This window comes from Myotis daubentonii, chromosome 11, assembly GCF_963259705.1.
Source record: "Myotis daubentonii chromosome 11, mMyoDau2.1, whole genome shotgun sequence".
NCBI classification, from domain to species: Eukaryota; Metazoa; Chordata; class Mammalia; order Chiroptera; family Vespertilionidae; genus Myotis; species Myotis daubentonii.
In genome coordinates, this window is record NC_081850.1 from 34,918,007 (window position 1) to 34,932,782 (window position 14,776).

General features: G+C 39.9%; 1 protein-coding gene across 5 annotated transcripts in view; it reads left to right on the forward strand.

The window, feature by feature from the left end:
* Positions 1–245: 245 nt before the first annotated feature.
* PUM3 (pumilio RNA binding family member 3) overlaps positions 246–14,776 on the forward strand; it is a 40,791-nt gene continuing 26,260 nt past the window's right edge. For 2 of the 5 annotated variants that reach the window (XR_009447607.1, XM_059656790.1), the window contains exons 1-9: positions 2,506–2,526; positions 4,022–4,113; positions 5,033–5,251; positions 8,118–8,253; positions 8,858–8,933; positions 11,322–11,415; positions 11,672–11,738; positions 13,036–13,210; positions 14,466–14,569. Coding sequence is in view for 4 of the 5 variants with exons in the window: in XM_059656790.1 (XP_059512773.1) it covers positions 4,029–4,113; positions 5,033–5,251; positions 8,118–8,253; positions 8,858–8,933; positions 11,322–11,415; positions 11,672–11,738; positions 13,036–13,210; positions 14,466–14,569 (956 nt within the window). In the remaining variant the exon portion in view is untranslated. Of the gene's footprint in view, positions 356–1,154; positions 1,985–2,505; positions 2,527–4,021; positions 4,114–5,032; positions 5,252–8,117; positions 8,254–8,857; positions 8,934–11,321; positions 11,416–11,671; positions 11,739–13,035; positions 13,211–14,465; positions 14,570–14,776 lie in introns of those variants that run through there. The other 3 variants (XM_059656791.1, XM_059656793.1, XM_059656792.1) reach the window with 3 other exon arrangements.

Below are 14,776 nucleotides of genomic sequence, written 5' to 3' on the forward strand. Positions count from 1 at the left end.
GAAGGAGCCATGCCTACCAAGGCGGCTTTAAAAATCAAGCCGGCCCTCGAGAAACGCCGCCGTCTTCCTGGCGCGGAAGCGACAGGGTTAATGGCGTCACTTCCGGGAGCCGCTGACACGCCCTCGACGACGGATCGGTTCTAGGGCCAAACCCGCGTGTGTCACTGCCCCGGTTCTTCTCGGTGAGGTAATAGGGGTGGACCAATAGAAATGCCAAACTTCCCGGCTAGCCCCGCCCTTTAACCCAAGCTCCCCAGCGGAAGAAGAAATCCGTGGACCCGGGGGCGGTGCAAGTCCAGGAAGCGGAAGCGGCGGCGGGAGCCGGGAGCTGCCGGGTGGCGGCCACACGTGTGCGGTGAGTGTGGCGGGCCCGGCGACTGCTCCGGGAGGGATTCGCCCCACGCCGGGCGCTGGAATCGGGGCGGGGGGGGCCCCTCGGGGCTGCCAGAGAGGATAGAGGTGTTCGCACCTGTCGCTCGCGGGGCAGCCTTCAGTGACCGTGTCTGCTGTGGGAGTTTGGAGACCCTTTCACCCTCCGACACCCGGGCCCGTGCTAGTTGCGTTCAGTCTTCCTGTCGTTCGTTTGACACGCGTCCGCTCTGCGCCCAGTCGGTGCTACGCGCCGAGTTTGCACCCTGAATGCACATTGCCAGGCTCTGAGCCGAAGGGAAACTTGTTGGGAACGGAGGTGGAGGACAGGGGAGTCTGACGAAGTGATCCTTAAGCCTTAAGCCAGTGGTTCTCAACCTTCTGGCCCTTTCAATACAGTTCCTCATGTTGTGACCCAACCATAAAGTTATTTTCGTTGCTACTTCATAACTGTAATGTTGCTACTGTTAAGAATTGTAATGTAAATGTCTGATATGCAGGATGGTCTTAGGCGACCCCTGTGAAAGGGTCGTTCGACCGCCAAAGGGGTCGCGACCCACAGGTTGAGAACCGCTGCAAGCCGACCTAAAGCGTGAGAGAGGCAGCCCTGAAACCCCGAAGCCCGGGCGAAAGTGCTTTTAGTGGAAGCGGTAACTCGGGCTGAGTCCCTGGGCTGGGAGCTGTAGGAAAAGGACCCATGTGTTGAGCTCGGAGTGCAGCGATACCAGATAGAATGAGAAAGGGGGGGAGGGTGGTGGGACGAGGTTCTGCGGCGCTTTGAAGGCCATGGTGGGGGAGTTTAGGTCTTCTCTCCCTGGGAATACAGCGCCATTTCTGTTCCATGTGTAGAAAACAGCGAAGATTTATTTATAAGCAAGGGAGAAACATGGTAGGCCCCGGTTGTCTTTAGAAAAGGCCTGTAATTTGTATTATTGTTGATTATGTCATTGGAGATGATCGATAATGGTTTGGGTTGAGGTGGTGGCAGTGGAGATCAGAGGTGGAGGGTTAGAGGTGTTTTTAAAGGGGGTTGAACAAGACTTACCGCAGGCCTGAACGTAGCAGATAAGTGAGAAGATAAACCTTAGGTGTTTTTTGTTGTTCTTTTCCTTGAGTGGCTGATGTGCCATTGACTGAGATGGAGAAGAAGAGGGTGGGGAAGATGAGGATTGTTTGGGTGTTGTTTGCGGTGGCGGTAAAGTTAAAGAATTCTGTTTTGGACTTAGTAAGTGTAAGGAAATAAATGGAGGTGTCAGGTAGGCAGTGAGATACACAAGTCAGGATGGCAAGAGAAGTCCCTAATGGAGCGATAATTTGGGAGTCTCCAGCGTAGAGAGCCCTGGGATTGGATGAGGTCACCTAGGAGAAGTCTGGAGAGAGCGGGCAAGATTTGATGCCTACATTCAGAAGTTGGGTATTCCATGTTCACTGCTTTCAAAGCGTAATGCTAAGTCTGCTGAAAGGAGTGAAAAAAGATCAGTCCCATGTCCCACTGTCTGTGGGAAATCTCTGCTATTACCCTTAACAAGGTATAAGCTGGCTCTCAGCTCTGCGGCTCCCTGAACACTTTGCGTATACTTCCGTTATAATGCTCATAAATGCTGCACTGCCGATGGTAGGTTTGTGTCTCACGGGGATACAGGTTAGCATCTGTACCCCCTACATGTGTGCTAGGGTTAAACAATACACAAATTGTGGATACGGAGAGGCAAGTTTCTCATTGTCAGAGAAGGAAGTTAGAGATAAGCAGGAGAGGAAGGGTAGAGAACCCTGTGGCACTTGGTTCGAACTGGGAGACGTTAGTAGGAGCTTATTTAATAGGTACGGAAACAGGTTTGTGTGTTCATACGGGCTCGTGTACACACACATGTTACCAGCCCTGTTTGGTGAAAACACCCAGAAGCAGTGACACCCCAGCGGCAGCAAGCCCACCCAGCACTCATCTCCTGGTTTTGAAATACCATTCTCAGTACAAGGACCCTGGTTCCTTGGAGAAATGACTTATTTCACAGCTATCACAAGGAAAATATAAGGTGAACTTCGAACGTATCAGGAACATGATTTTTTTAAAAAGATGGGGCTTGTCAAAAGGACACAGCAGACTGAAAGATTTCCCACTGACCAAGGTTGGAACAATTCGAGCAACAAAAGGAATAGGTTATCAACCAAGTAATAAAAATATCTATGAGACCATACTGATGTAAATAAATGAACAGAGGAGAAGAAACAAATGTTCTCTACAGAAGAATTTGAAATAACAAAGGTAGAAGTAATGAAGGAAATAGAAAGTCACCATTAAAACACCACAGTTATGGATGCAGGGAGGATACATTGGATAATGCTAAAATTAGTGGGAAAATAGAAAATATTGCATAATCTCCAAATATATCACCCAAAATATTTCTTAGTTGCTATGCTGATTTTAACATACACATTTTAACAAATTGTTTCATACTCCTCCTCTAGGAAGTAGAGTTTAATTCCCCTCCCCTTAATTTATGTGAACGTAGTGATTTGATTCTAATAAATAGAGCGTAGAAAGGGAAGCATAGTGGAGAAACCTGGCAAACGGTACCTTAACCAAGTGAACAAGGTTAATATTGCCAGTCATGTTGATACCATGTTCCTCATAATATGATGTAATGTCAGGGGCACTTCGCCTCTGTGATGTTCTTCCCTGAAAATCCATAAAGCCAGTCTTAACAGTGAGAAAACTATCGGACAAACCCCAAATGAAGGATATTCTACAAAGTGCCTGACCAGTAGTTTTCAAAAGTGTCTCAGTCATGAGAAACAATTAGAGACTGACAAACTGTCATAGAAATACGATATTGTCTAGGGATCCCAACATCTACCCTAGGGCATCGACTTTAGAAATTTAGGAAAGAATTGAATATACAGTTTTGGAAGGTGGAGAAATAGCCAAATAACTTTTGCTTTTGACGTATTCTGCTGCTTTCAGGATCCTTGGGTAAGTGAGGGATTATCTGTTGTCTGCCCTGTGTACCATGGGGTTTCTGTACCCAGAAGTGACCTGTTAGGCAGATTTCTCAAATTATTAAATGTTTCAACATAGTAGTATTTTGAGGGTTACTAGAAAACACTTAAAAGAGTAACAAGTTAAACATTTGAAGTTAGTCTTTGTTTTAGTTACATTGTGTTAGGAAACTTTTAGATAATTTTTTATTTTTGTTCATTAAATTTGAATATATGGTAAATGCAACCTATTGTTTCTGGCTTTTTAGGATAGAGACCCAAGAAAACAAATGGTAATATTTTCAGTTTCTCATCACAAAATCTTCCCCCGTTATAAAAAACACAAATACTGACATGTATATCATATTTAATGTAAATAATGTTCTGCTTTTAGCCAGTACTATTACTGAAGTGTTGCCTCCGAATAATTTACACACTAGCCAGGGTGCACTTGTGCAAGTTTGTCTGTGTGTGTGTGTGTGTGTGTGTGTGTTCTTATTTTTTATGTTGGTATTTATTTCCCATTGTAAAATCTTAGGAGCAGTGATTGTTTACTTCCTGGACATGTGTGGGTTGCCCTGTATGTAAGAACTCGGACTAAATGTTGCAGTGACTACTTAATGACTTAGATGACAGCAATTCAGTGATCCTTTTGGGTTTTGTTTTTGTTTTCCAGAGTTGCCATGATGGAAGTCAAAGCAAAACAAAAATTCACAGGAAAAGGTACAAAGACGTCACAAGAAAAAAACAGATTTTATAAGAACAATGGTAAGATAGCCTTACCAAAATATGCTTCTGGTGTGGTTATTTATTTGGCCTTTATAATTGGAGGGAGGGGCATCAGCTAGTGATACTGTTGCCTCATGCTAGCTACACCAATTCACCACATTTTATTTTAATGTTTGATAAATTGTGGTTGGTTAGTATATAATACTGGTAAACCATATACTTTTATCTTCAAGATTTCTAATTGTGATGTCTTCATATTCCATCAGGTGTCAGTATTGCAGAATAGAAAAGTCAGTCTGTGTAAATGATTAAATGTTTCCTAAGCAATCTTTCCTTGTTTTTTCTTACAGCAGTCTTAGCTGTTGCAGTTTTCATTTCATTTGTTTGGTATTTAATTTGCAAACTTTATTGACCAAAGAAGATTTTTTTGTCAAATAACTTTATTATAGGGTTTGAAAATTATTTTTGAAAATTAGAATTTTTGAAAAATTAACATCCTTAATTTGCCTATATGATATACCTCTTAAATTTCAAGTGTTTATTCTATTTTTAGATTCCTAAGATGTTATTGAACTTTTAGAAGTTATATGTAAAGACTAATGATATGGAGTCATTAAATTAGAATACAAAGGTGTATAAATAATTCCTCACTTCTACTCTATGCTTAAAATAGAGAAATATACTGAACTGGTTATTTCTAGAATTATGTATAGTTTTTATTATGCATGCCTCTACTTTATAGGTTTTCTGTAGTGAACCTGTAATATTACAGTTTTGTAATCAGAGGAAGTTTTTAAATTTTGGTTTGGTATCTTAAATCCTTTGCTCCATATTTGAGAGTAGGACAAAGTATTTTCACTAAAGAGGGTATAATTTTCTGTAACAAATACAACCCAGTGGATACAAGAGATCTAGGCTCGGGATTATTGAACTAATGATCATTTTGTATCCTCACTAGATTCTGGTTCTTCAAAGACACTCCCAAGAAAAGTTGTTAAGGAAGGTGGACCTAAAATCACATCTAAGAACTTTCAGAAAAGTGCCACAAAACCAGGGAAAAAAGGTGTGAAACATTTCAGGAATAAACAACAAGGGGATAAAATACCAAAGAACAAATCCCAGCAGGCAAATAAATTCAACAAGAAGAGAAAATTCCAGCCGGACAGTAAAAGTGATGGTAAGCACTGGTTCCTTCGGCATGGTTTTTGTGGAAGGCTTGCCCTACCTGCGCTATTGCCAGGACCACTGTGCACAGGGACTCTAGAACTATTAGTGGCCTCCCATTGTTCCTTGACAGGCAGCATTTGGGGTGGGGGTGAAAAGTAGATGGGATTGCCCTAGCCGGTTTGGCTCAGTGGCTAGAGCGTCGGCCTGCGGACTGAAGGGTCCCGGGTTCGATTCCGGTCAAGGGCACATACCTGGGTTGTGTTCTCAATCCCCAGTGGGGGGGCATGTCGGAGGCAGCCGATCAATGATTCTCTCTCATCATTGATGTTTCTATCTCTTCTTCTCCTTTCTGATATCAATAAAAAGATATTTAAAAAAATATATATATATATATATATATCTGCATTGGCTACGGACGGATGCCTTGGTGATCAAGAGACATATAGACCGTCCTTTCACAGAGCTTAGGTCAACCCATCAGGTGGCTCAGGTCCAGCAGGCAGTTCCAAGGAGGGTGTAGAGTACACCTGGCATATTTGACTTTCATTGGTTCAGGACAAGTTGCTCACTGATGGGATGTACTGGCAGGGCTCCCATGTGTCTGTTGAAACACACTGCTCATCTCTTCATCAGGCTGTTCCAGGGGTCGTTTCTAAGCCAGAGCCTTGCCGTTTCTTGTACAGTGTGCCCCTCTTGTGTATTATCTTGCATTGGCCTCCACTTTACATGTGCTCTGCAGCATCATGGGACTTTCTCTGGTGTCTTTCATTCTCTTTTTCTCCAAGATGGCATCTCATAACACTGCTCCTCTGCTGCCAACTGAGACCACTGCCATACAGCCTTCTCACTTGTTCCCTAACCCAGGTCCCTGCTCTCTACTCTGCCTGGGCTGTTCACTAGAGGGACAGCAGCCTTTACACAGGGAGGTTGGGAGAGGGGAAGGAAGGAATAGTTTTCATTGTTTCTCCTAGGTCTGCAGGGTTCTTGCATGCTCTAGCTTCAATGTTTTCTCTTGATCCTTTTTTCTTCCTCTTCCCCCCATCACACACCCACACCCCATAGTTTCTCTTTCCTGCTTCGTCTAATAGCTCCTAAATCTTCCTTTCCCTACTAGGATTTGGGCACCTGATTTTTAAACACACACACTCTCACATGATCCTGTCATGCTATAGTCTGGGTTCGTTCTTCTTTGGGAGACATGTTCCTGACATCTCGAAATGGAACTCTGATTTTATTTTCTCATATTTTTATTCTAGCAACTGAGGGGGATTATATGCTAGACATTCCCCAAATTGGTATGTCTACTGCAACCTAGCATGGCATATGTCAAGGGTGCCCAAATGTTTATGGAATTAAATGAGCTCTGAGTCAGTTATTGTCCTTGGCTGTATAGTGCATGATAGTCTAATATCAAAGGTAAATATGCCCTCTGCTACCTATAACCCTCTATTACCAGGCCAGGAATAAATAACCAGTAAGGGGAATACATATGTTGTATAGCCATTAAAAATTACAGTTTCAAGGAATAGTTATTTTCATGGAAAAACGCTTGCAATATAGTTATGAAGTTTAAGTGAAGACAGATTCTGAATTTTTAGGAAGAGTAATATAAAACATGCATAGATAAAAAGACAAGAAGGAAATAAAATGTCAATGGTTATATCTAAGTTTTGGGATTATAGAAGAATTTTGTTTTTGCATTTTCTAAGTTTCTTATAATGAGTGTATTTTCTAATCAGAAAAAACTAATTCTCTGAAGAGAATACTCATGTTAACAATACACATTAAGTTATTCTTTGGCCTCTTTAGGCTTTTTGATTCAATTGGTTTTGAGGACAAAAAATACTAATAGAAAGACACTTGACTTTTATAGAATTGCTCTGTTTGTAGAGAACTTAGAACTTTTGATTGTGCATTGTCATGAGTAAAAGGAAGCAGAGCATAAAGTTTCAGAGTTGTCTCTGGATATGAATCCCGACACTGCCACTTACCAGTTGTATGACCTTGAACCTGGGAGCTTAACTACTTTATGCCTTTGTTTCCCCAATGTGAAAGGGAGGGCAATAATAGTACCTACTTCTTAGCAAATGTGTAGTATTAAGGATAGTCATCATGCTATACATTATCTCTAGACTTACTCATCCTGTTAGCTACAATTGGTACCCGTTGACCAGTATCTTTCCATTTTCCCCGCCTCCCTGCCCTGGTAACCGCTATTCTACTCTCTGCTTTTGTCTTTGACATTTTTAGATTCCACATGTATATAAGATTTTACAGTCTTTTTTCATTTGTGTCTAACCCCAGAACTCATCTTAAAAAAAAATAAATAAAAGTATTCACCTTAAAATAGAGTTGTTCTGAGAATTAAATGACTTAATACATAACAGCACTCAGAATGGTGAATTTCTTATTACATTGTTTTTCCTGTTTTAATTTGGACTAAGTAACCTAATTATTTGGACTAATTAATTTGAACTTATTTTTGTTGTCCTTAAGAACTGATTATACCTGAAGTCCAATGAACTTGATGTTCAAAAGTAGAATTTTATTTTACAATTGAAAAAGATGCTTAAAAGTTCTGAATTGCTTTTTACAATCCTTTTGCTTTCCTTTTTTTTTTAATTGGTATCCTCTTAAGAATCAATAAATAGCTACTGAATAAATGGATGGCTAGTTTGAACCAAATTTAAAATGTGTAAACTGCTCAAAGAATGAAATAAAGTATAAGTGTATAGAGAAAGATATTTTCCTCCTTCTAGTTTCCCCATATAGTATATGTAGATCCTGATCAGTGATTGCCCTATGTACTTGACTTATACTTGTCTGTGGCACTCAGAATGTTAAAAATAATTGGAAATAATTTCTATAATAATTAGAATCAGCAGCCAAGAAACCCAAATGGGATGATTTCAAAAAGAAGAAGAAAGAACTGAAGCAAAGCAGACAACTAAGTGACAGAACCAACTATGACATTGTTGTTCGGGCAAAGCAGATTTGGGAGATCGTGAGAAGGTAATGCTACTTAGTGGCATCTTTATTGGCCTCTTTGAGATGATGGAGGAGTAAGGGTATGCCTGGTAGATAATGAGATGTCATAAACAAATGACATAGCACTTGGGTTATTTAGGGAGCATTCATAACACTCCAGTGGAGGTATCAGTATTTGGATATCTTCTTGTTTTAGAAACGTGGGGATCACTAGGATGGTGTCAGATATGTTTATAAAAATGCATTCAAGTTAAATTGGGTTTGACATCCTTCCTGAAAGATTTCTGAGAAAATGAAGGACAATTTCTCATCAGCTAGGTTTTGAGATACTTAAATCTTTTGTGTCTTGCACTTGTTTTATTATTTTCTTCACTTTTGAAGTTCTGGCTGTGAAGTTTTAGATTGATGCATGAAATTATACCTTGTGAGATGAATTTCTGCCTTTGAGAAAATTACTTCTCTCTGGCTGCTCTGGAATAGTAATGTTAATGTCAAAAGGTTTGCTGCCTTCAAAGAGAAAATCACACTTAACGGGGTGAACATACACTGAAGCAGTTTTTAGTTTCGCGTGAATAAAATGTCTTCGCTTAAGCTATATGTTTCCACCCTCTTTTATTCTCTTTTATAGAAAAGACTGTGACAAAGAAAAAAGAGTGAAGTTGATGAGTGATTTGCAGAAGTTGATTCAAGGAAAAATTAAAACTGTAAGTAGGGCATACTTACAGTTGCAATTTTAACTGTTGAAATTGACTTACTCTGTAAAGGGTAGCTGGCCATTTATGACAAGTGAAATTGTTGTTATTTTAAATGCATTTAGCCAAAAATTTCAAATAATGACTAAGTAAAAAGTTTAATAATTAGAGAATATATTGCTGGGAAATTGTAAAAAAAAACAAAAACAAGTATTTGGCTGTGTCATTTTAAAATAATTTACTTAAGATAAATCAGTGTTCTTGAAAGTTATCTTGAAGAATTTATTAGTTAAGTAGTATGTGGTAAAATGTCTTGCTCTGGACTCTATTCTTTTGTATGTTCTAAATTACTGGCTTTTTAGGCATGTGATGCAAACTATTCTTTCTTTCATGCTTTTACAAACATGCAAAGATCTTTCAAATGTTACAGGTTTGGGAGTTCTAACGTAATTTTCATTGTTGATGTTTAGTCCTGTTTATAGTAAACAGTTGACTCGTGTATTTGGATAAATACTTAGCGACTGTTCACCTGTGAGACAGCAGACTCAGTAGCTTTGGGGACTCTGGAGGAGCAGCATGTGCCAAACCATGTACAGAGGTCTAACAGGCTACATTGCAGTTAGAAGGAAAGTTCCTCGCTGCTGCTTCCTTATACATCTGGCAGGATCTTTTTAGAAAGAACTGTTTCTCTGCTCCAGCAGTCTGTTATCCTCTATATATAAACATTTTACACTCAGGATCCTTCCCCAGTTACTCTTAGGTTATTAGTACATGCCCATGGACGTGGGTGTTTAAATCTGGTGTTCAATTCACTCTGCTGCTTAGCACCTGTACCTTTGGACAATTACAACATATTTATTATGTACTGTGTGCTAGGAGTTGTGCTAACCAATGCATATGTTGCCTCCTTTACCTTAGCGTTATTATCCCTATTAGACATTTCATACATCTGGGACTCAGACAAGTTAACTTTCATCTCCAGGGTCACAGGGATTACAGGTTCCTTAATGTCTCATACATTTGTTTTTCTCATCTGTAAAGTGGGAATAGCAACAGCCCACTCTTAAGGTGGCTTTGAGGTCTACATGAGAAAAATATATTTAAACCATGTATATTGGGTATGTAGTAAGTAGTCAATATATGTACAAAAGCGGCCTTATTTTTTAAAAATTGTTTTGGTTTTAGTCATTAATGTCTATATAAATACCCCTTAAGGAAATTCTAATGAAATCTGTGGCTTTGATGGGTGTGTACCTCACCTTCTGATTTATTGGAATTAAAACATTTTAGAGACAGATTGAGCAACTAATAAGCACTATTAAAGCAGACAGGTACTATATCATAGTAAAAAATAATTTTGCATAACTGATAGTTGTTGCTATAGAAAATTGATCAGCAAGTCCTCCCTTCATTGAGGACCTAATCTATCCAGTAGTTGTGATGAGGGAGTGGGTTGGGGAATTAGATTTGAAATACAACAAATTTCTAGGAATATAATTTGATAAATGTTTAGGAAATCATAATAAAAATGTAAGAAATGGAGGGATTAACTTACGATTACCAATGTGTGTATTGACTTGTGTAGCAAGACTTTTTTTAGATCTATATCTTTGGTTGCCAAAGCCAAACTTTCTTAGATTTAAAAAGATCATAAAAGAATAGAATTTTTGAATAAGAAAATTCCCTTTTAGGGAAAGTAACTTTCAGAGAATGAGAAATATGGTATGTATAATCATTAGACAGGTTTGCTTTGATTTTTGGTTTTAAATAATAATGATCGGAATCTTGCAAAATAGTTAAATCTGTTCCTGTCTCAGTGCTGTATTTTAGGCAGCAAAACCAAAGAATGCCATTTTGTACCATTAAAACGGGTGTTTTTACTCCCCAGTAGCTTAGATTTAATTTTATCCATGGAGACCCTACCTTTTATCTAGCAAGGAATTCTGAAAGCGATAGTAATAAAACATAAATAATACGAGAGGCCTGGTGCATGAAATTTGTGCACTCGGGGGTGGGGGGTGTCCCTCAGCCCAGCCTGTGCCCTCTCACAGTTTGGGAGCCCTCAGGGGATGTCTGACTGATGGCTTAAGCCTGCAGTCAGACATCCTTAGTGCTGCTGTGGAGGCAGGAGAGGCTCCTGCTACCACCGCTGTGCTCGCCAGCTGTGAGTCCGGCTTCTGGCTGAGCATTGCTCCCCCTGTGAGAGCGCACTGACCACCAGGGGCCAGCTTCTGTTTTGAACGTCTGCCCCCTGGTGGTCAGTGCGCGTCATAGTGACTGGTCGTTCTGCTGTTCAGTCGATTTGTATATTAGCCTTTTTTTATATAGGATAAGATAGGATGATAGAAACATAAATCTCAGAGAGAATTAGTCTAAAGGCCCAAACTGTCTTTCCTACAGATTGCATTTGCTCATGATTCAACTCGTGTGATCCAGTGTTACATTCAGTTTGGCAATGAAGAACAGAGAAAACAGGCTTTTGAAGAACTACGAGGTATTTCTTATATTTTGAAGATTAATTTTAATCATGTGTAATGAGTCACTTGTTTTCTCTTGAAATACCCAAGACTGTCCTGCAAAAGAATTCTGTTGTGGGAAAGCAGTGTGTCCTCTGTAGGACTGTTTAAATTTTTATTTGTTCTTTGCCTGGGATAGACAGAGGGCTAGTTGTTTATATTCCCAGGATTATGCATTTATTTAGTTCTTTCCTTTGTTTCTAAGGAGTCATTGTAATATATTTTGTTTTCCAGATGATTTGGTTGAATTAAGTAAAGCTAAATATTCCAGAAATATTGTTAAGAAATTTCTCATGTATGGGTGAGTTGTTTTATTTATAAAATCTATTTATATTAGTTTTTTAAAGATGTGGGTGCCAGTTGTGTGCAAATGTTTCTTGAATGTCTGTGACCATAAGAATGTGACCCTCAACAGTTGCTTGTAATGTTTCCAGGGAGTGTGATCTTAAGAACAAATACTGAAATTGATGTAAATTGATGGCACTGCCTTCACCATTCTTAGTATATATTTTGAAACCCTAGAAGAAGAGAAGTAGGATAATTAACTTGTAATTTGTTACCAGTATTTAGAGGGGAGAGGGTTGGGAGGTGCAGGTGAGTACACACAGAGGCAGAGGCAGAGCCAGTGGGTCAAGAAATGTCAAGATGGGCCCTAGCTGGTTTGGCTGAGGATAGAGCATCAGCCTGTGGACCAAAAGGTCCTGGGTTTGATTCCGGTCAAGGACAGGTATCTCGATTGCAGGCTCCTCCCCAGCCCTTGCCTTGGCCAGGGCACATGCAGGAGGCAACTAATCGATGTGTTTCTCTCACGTCGACATTTCTGTCTGTCTTTCCCTCTCTCTCTCTCCCATTCTCTCTCAAAATCAATGGAAAAATATCTTGGAGTAAGAATTAAAAAAATAATAAGATGAAGAAATGTCAAGATGGGAGGATTTCTTGAATTAGGTGGAATTGATATTTGTCTTGATTTCTCTTTCTGAGTGTAATAATGTGCCAAAATATGTTAATCAACAAAAAAGTACTGTTGACAAAATTTTCAACAGCTATTCCTGACTATAATTATCAGCTGCTTGATTTTAGGATGTAATATAAATACTTGTGATTAAGTTCTGTTTTAAAAGAGCATCCTTAGAATATGTTTTATTCCTATTTCTATGCATCTTTGACTTTTACCTTCCCCTTTCTCTTTCCCTACTTTTCTCAAGCTGAATAATTTAATGGGAACTGACATTTATTGAGCACTTATTACGAGCTGGTCATAGTTCTCAGTACATCTTAGCTCATTTAATCCTCACATGAACATTATTCTTTCTATTTTATGAATGAAGGAGCTGTGGCACAGAGAGGTTAAATAACTTGTTCAGGGTCTTGCAGCTGATAAGCAGAACCAGGTTTCGGCCGCCGAGTAACTTAGAAGCTTGAGGTAGAAATACAAGGCAGTTTGATTTTCTTTCCCATCAGCATTTCTCTGTGGTAGACACCCCTCAGCCCTCATGATGAGTTGGTCTCAGGAGTTATGCTGGTGTCAAGTCATGTTTTGTTGTTACCCAGCCTTCTCCTGTATCACTTACCTTTTCCCATTATCTCATCGGGTTTAGGGGTAAACCTCAGATTGCAGAGATAATCAGAAGTTTTAAAGGCCACGTGAGGAAGATGCTCCGACACGCGGAAGCCTCGGCCATCGTGGAGTACGCATACAACGACAAAGCCATTTTAGAGCAGAGAAACATGTTGACAGAGGAGCTCTATGGGAACACATTTCAGCTTTACAAGGTAGCACTTCAAAGCATTTTTCTAGCGTTTTTGCTTTTCCTGTGAGCTGTTACTTACCTTCTGATGCCCTGTTTTCAAACTGTATTTTTACTTTGGCTGGTCCTTCAAGAGACCATCTTAAAAGACCCTTTTTTTTTTTATGAGTTATTTTGTCTCCAGTATAGTGAGCAAGTGATTATACTTTCTCTTTCACCCGGAGCACTATTTTTAAATCCCCTTTAAATTGAACTGTCGTTACTCCCTCCCAAATGCCGTGTGTAATGCTTCAGTACTTCCGTTTCTGCAGTCAGATAGACTGAGGTAAAAGGCTCTTGAGTCTGCAGGCCGATGCTCTATCCACTGAGCCAAACCGGTTAGGGCTAGGTAGAAGACTCTTAACAGAAGTGAAGCTTCTGGCCAAAGTGCATTGGGCTCCCTGTTGCTGCCTTTTCCTGTGTTTCTTCATGTGTGTGGATTACTCTTCTCCAAGTTGTATCTAGAGAGGAATGGGAGTAGAGAGGCCCAACGTTGGATATAGTCACAGGGACTGAATCTGGAAAAGGCCAGGAATGCGAATAGGACATTTAAAGGATCTCTTCCAGACTTGGGACATAAATGCCCACACTCACCTCCAGGGATATGGATTAATTCCTGGGTTGCCTCTACCAGTCAGGTTCAAGTCCTGGATTGAATTTAGTGCTTTATTTCTTTTGTAACTGTCGCTGTAGGTGAGTACAAAACACATGTTGGCAAGGATTTTCAGCTGACTACTTGATTTTGTGATTAGGCATGTGGTAGGCCATGGGCAAACTACGGCCTGCAGGCTGGATCCGGCTCGTTTGAAATGAATAAAACTAAAAAAAAAAAAAAAAAAGACCGTACCCTTTTATGTAATGATGTTTACTTTGCATTTATATTAGTTCACACAAACACTCCATCCATGCTTTTGTTCCGGCCCTCCGGTCCAGTTTAAGAACCCATTGTGGCCCTTGAGTCAAAAAGTTTGCCCACCCCTGTTAGGTGCTTGACAAGTACCTATTGGCTGTTGAGTTGGTTGGTTAGCATGGCTCTTTTAAGTACATTGGTGGGTGTACACACTGAGAATGAGATAATCAAGAATTACTCTACAAGTGTATCTATAGCAGGGCTTTTGTTATATGTTTATGGGATGTCTGAAACTTTAAGTTTATTTAAGTGAGTGTTATTGGTTTTCTTTGCTATGAAGCTGAAGAAACGTCATTAAGTTTAGAGGGCTTTAATGTTTTTTCTGTTGCAGTCAGCAGATCACCCAACTCTGGACAAAGTGTTAAAGGTACAGCCAGAAAAACTGGAGCTTATCATGGATGAAATGAAACAGATTCTAACTCCAATGGCCCAAAAGTAAGAAGCTGTTGCTGTTGTTTTCTTAACAAATAGCATTTGAAGGAGGAAAGTTTTTGTATAGCCCTTGCATAGAATGATGGATAGTTTTCCAAATATAATGTTATTTCAGTTGGATTGTAAGTCTTAGAAATTGGGCATTTGGACCATGGTGGAGGGATTAAGATGTAGCCTCAGACCAGACGGCCTGGGTGTGAATCCTGGTGC